Source organism: Nematolebias whitei, chromosome 19 (assembly GCF_014905685.2).
Source record: "Nematolebias whitei isolate Nwh7 chromosome 19, NemWhi1, whole genome shotgun sequence".
NCBI classification, from domain to species: Eukaryota; Metazoa; Chordata; class Actinopteri; order Cyprinodontiformes; family Rivulidae; genus Nematolebias; species Nematolebias whitei.
In genome coordinates, this window is record NC_056516.1 from 38,657,819 (window position 1) to 38,662,492 (window position 4,674).

At 41.9% G+C, this 4,674-nt stretch overlaps 1 protein-coding gene across 1 annotated transcript in view; it reads right to left on the minus strand.

The window, feature by feature from the left end:
- Positions 1-2,434: 2,434 nt before the first annotated feature.
- LOC119425538 (cilia- and flagella-associated protein 69-like) overlaps positions 2,435-4,674 on the minus strand; it is a 12,546-nt gene continuing 10,306 nt past the window's right edge. The window contains exons 23-25 of the mRNA XM_037693064.1: positions 3,602-3,743; positions 2,720-2,784; positions 2,435-2,575 (exon numbers count right to left, since the gene is read on the minus strand). Of these exons, the coding sequence (XP_037548992.1) occupies positions 2,435-2,575; positions 2,720-2,784; positions 3,602-3,743 (348 nt within the window). The remainder of the gene's footprint in view (positions 2,576-2,719; positions 2,785-3,601; positions 3,744-4,674) is intronic.

Here is a 4,674-nt window from a genome sequence, read left to right on the forward strand (position 1 = left end):
ATATATATATATATATATATTATATATGTATATATATATATATATAATATATATATAGAGAGAGAGAATATATATATATATATATATATAGATCTTAATAAAAATGTATCAGTGACTGTGAGTTTTGCAAACGTGTCATAAGAATATTTTATTAGTGTTATTGTTAACCCTACCAAGAATATTTAAATACACTGAACCATGTGTTCAGCTTTAATGTCTGTACTCCTGAGATTTACAGAGGAACAAATGGTGAGAATGAGTTTAGTATTTAGCTCTGACTGATTAAACGCGCAAATACTTCATTGCTCCTGAGAAACAGGCTTCACTGAGTGGAGCGGTCGACCGTTTCAAGATGGCGGCCCTAAATCTCGTCAGCGCCAATAGACGATAGCGGTCAATGCTGGATCTAGTGATTATATGATATCTATGCACGAACACGACCAGAACCAGAACCAGACGCTGCAGGAGTTCCGTCTCTCGCGGGAGAAAGTGTCACTTTGGAATGTGAACTTTATAAATAAAGTTTTGGAGAAAAGGGCGGAGTCTATATCCGGGTCACAGCGCCCCTGCTGCACAGGAGAAGAACAGCAGCCTGCACATCAGAGGACTCTTTAATATTAAACTACAGACATTTATGTCATTGTTTCATGTTTATTTAGAGCAGATCAGGTTTCAACTGTTACTAATACATGCAGTTTGTCAAAAGCTATTTAAAACTCTAAAGCATTTGTCATTACAGATGTTTAGGTAAATTATTTAAAACAAGTTCACGAGTGGTTGAGTTAAAGGATATAAATATTAAAGCTGCAGAGTTTGTGTACGAGGATGTTCTGATCCGTGGAAGGTCGAAGAAATGTTGAGTTTCTATTGTTTACTCCACGTTTAGCTGTAAAAACTCGTTACAACAAACGCATCCAGTAAAAAACAAAAACTGCACAATATTGATCTCTAATCCAAGTTAATGTGTTCCCAAATTAAAGTTTATAAATAAACAACGTGGACAAAACATCTGAAGAGTGTTTGTTTACCAACAGAAACAGTTGAAGAGTGTTTGTTTACCAACAGAAACATCTGAAGAGTGTTTGTTTACCAACAGAAACATCTGAAGAGGGTTTGTTTACACTGAGTGCAGACCCGTATTCCAGGGTTACATATCAACATATCCGTAAAACTACCGGGGTAAACTCTTTTAAACCAAACAGTCTGACATAGTTCAGAATAAACTAGTTTATGTTTAATTTTATAATTTTCAATAGGAATCTTTCAAAAAGAATAAACATTAAATATATTAAAGAGGAAAAGTGCCTTAAAGCTTTGAGAATTGTTTTTGTGTAAACGAAGCAGTTAAGAGCGTTAACGAGATCAAAGGATCAGAAGAGATTATCCTCCACTGAAATAATCCACTGCAGCTGGATTAAATCATCCAGTTTAATAAAAATAATCCCAGTTTTGAACATCAGCCTGCAGCTGGACGACCCCGGTAACAAACCCGTTGATAAATTTACCTCGTGGTGTCTCTGAGCCTCACATAAGTTCTGCTCACATGAACGGGTCGGTTCAGCCGGTGCAGCCGACCGGCAGCAGATCATTTCCTCACGAGTGAAGTCAGAACCAGAAACCTGCAGACACCGAATTCAACCCATCGTTAAGTAACTGGTCCGTTATCACGGCGCTCCATTATTCTGTCTACCAAACACAAGCTGTTAAAATAATTCACCGCATTAAAGAACAAATCTTTTCTTCTTCCGTCCTCCAGAGACAAAATCAAAGAAAAAACTTCACAACCTGAGAATTTAATTCAGAGGTTTTTACAGCTGATGTGAAGAATTTAAATTTTAACTGAAATATTATCAACAAACTAAACTGAGAACCTCTGAAAGAAGCTGTTTCTACACTTTGTGTTGTCCCACGATTCAGACGTTTCTTGAAGTTATTGTGTCAGACGTGGGAACGCCTCGTTATCTACACGGGTTTTACATTTTCCAGGAGCTTCGGAACAAAAGTTCTGTTTTTCTTTTTTGAGACTCAACTCTGAACACAAAGCATCGCTCAGCCTCCTCCAACGTTCACAAACATTTCCTTAGTCCTCCAGACTTCCTTCAAGTCCCCCAAAGACCCAGAGAGTCCCCCAAAGACTTGAGGAGACTCTGAGGAACTGTTCCTGAGACCATTCAAACCAAACCTTCTTGGACTTTCACAAACATTCAGTCACAGTCTCACCAGAGACCCTCAGAGGTTCTCCAAAATGCTTTGAGGTAAACTGAACTCAGCAAAAACCTCTGAGAGTCCTTCAGAGACTCTTTAAAGTTCACTAAGAGACTCTAGGAAGTTCCCTCAGAGCTTCTCAGAGTCCCTAGGAGTACCCAAGAGTCCCAAAACATCGCTAGAATTCCTTGAGGGCGTCTCGGAGACTCTCAGAGTCCTGACGTGTCCCTCAGAGATCCCTCCCAGGGTTCTCAAGCATCTTCTTGGCGCTGTAAGCAGAGAATCCCATCCCCACTGCTGCCATCGTCATGGCAACAGGCTCCATGATGCTGCAGTACTGCTGGACTCGGACCTCCCCGGACAACTGCCTCTGCAGACAAGACGGACAGTCAGGTCAGAACCGTCCTAGTCCTCACATTAAACCTTCATCTGAAACCCAGTCCTACTGTAGACCCACACAGACCCAGAACAGATAAGGTCGTGTTTCTCAGATTATTTCAGAGATTACACTCACCTGCAGGAGACAGAAGTATCCTGGAGTCAGTCTTCCTAGTCTGAAGATCATCCCTGGTTCTGGTTCTGACCCAATGAGTCCAACAAATCGCCGTGAGTCACAGAACAACCTTAGAGCTTACATCATAAAATATATTTAAAAAGCTTTAAATAGCACAAGACTTTGATGTTTTTCTAATTATTTGTTTCAGAACCACAGAAAAGACCAATAATCAATTATTAATTAATTAATGTTTAACGTTCGTCCTCGTCTGTTATTAAATGTTTCAGCAACACAAAGTTTTAACTTCAACAGCTCCAGTCAAACTCTGACGCTCGTGTTAAATCTTGCGTTCTGTTAGAAATCAGCCGTAAACGCCCATGAGTTTCAAAACACTCGTCTCCAGCAGCAGATTAGAGATTAACTAAATGTTTCTTACAGCTTTTAGACTTCGGTGCTTCTCTGGTCGGCTCCGGCTGTTCTGAGCTCAAATTAAACTCTTCAGCCGTCCGGCAGCAGCCGAAGAGGCTCGGTGCCGCACGCTTCAGGGAACATCTGTGTTAATGCGCTGCGGCGACTTACGTAATCCCAAAACACAAAAATATCTCCAACAAGACGAACGAAACCTTCACTGACGTCTTTATTCATTTAATTAAACGAGAGGCCTCCATGAAGTCGAGCAGAAACTGACCAAATAAAATCATTTGTATCAAAGGATGAATCAAACGTTTTAACTTGAAAGACATGAATTAAACAGCAGCTGGACTGTGTGTGTGTGTGTGTTGGCTCTGACTGTGCACACTGAGGGACTTCCTGTCGTCTTTTAGTCACAGCTGCAGAAATAAAACTCCTTATCGTCTGTGTTTTCACGTGAAGCTGAGCTGAGTCGTGTTTTACAGCGACGCTCGTCTTCGGTGCTGCTGGAGAACCTCAGGTTCTGTGTTGTGGGGTCGGTTCTGATCGGAGCTCCGGACAGCGTCACCTTCAGCCCCGTTGGGCCCAGAGCGCCGGTGTTCTCCACCGTCAGGATGCGGCCGATAAAACCCTGAAACTGAAAGAGACGCAGCGGTTAGACGTGGTTTCTGACAATCTGAGGACTTTATAGGACTCGAGTGAAAGAGAGACAGGATGAAGAAGATCTGAGGTGAGATCATCAGAGGTGAGATCATCAGAGGTGAGATCATCACAGGTGAGATCATCAGAGGTGAGATTATCAGAGGTGAGATCATCAGAGGTGAGATCATCAGAGGTGAGATTATCAGAGGTGAGATCATCACAGGTGAGATCATCAGGAATGAGATCATCAGGAATGAGATCATCAGGAATGAGATCATCAGAGGTGAGATCATCAGAGGTGAGATCATCAGGAATGAGATCATCAGAGGTGAGATCATCACAGGTGAGATCATCAGAGGTGAGATCATCACAGGTGAGATCATCAGAGGTGAGATCATCACAGGTGAGATCATCAGGAAGGAGATCATCACAGGTGAGATCATCAGAGGTGAGATCATCACAGGTGAGATCATCAGGAATGAGATCATCAGGAATGAGATCATCAGAGGTGAGATCATCAGATGTGAGATAATCAGAGGTGAGATCATCAGAGGTGAGATCATCACAGGTGAGATCATCACAGGTGAGATCATCAGGAATGAGATCATCAGGAATGAGATCATCAGAGGTGAGATCATCACAGGTGAGATCATCACAGGTGAGATCATCAGGAATGAGATCATCAGAGGTGAGATCATCAGGAATGAGATCATCAGAGGTGAGATCATCAGGAATGAGATAATCAGGAATGAGATCATCAGTAATGAGATCATCAGAGGTGAGATCATCACAGGTGAGATCATCAGGAATGAGATCATCACAGGTGAGATCATCAGAGGTGAGATCATCACAGGTGAGATCATCAGGAATGAGATCATCAGGAATGAGATCATCAGAGGTGAGATCATCAGAGGTGAGAT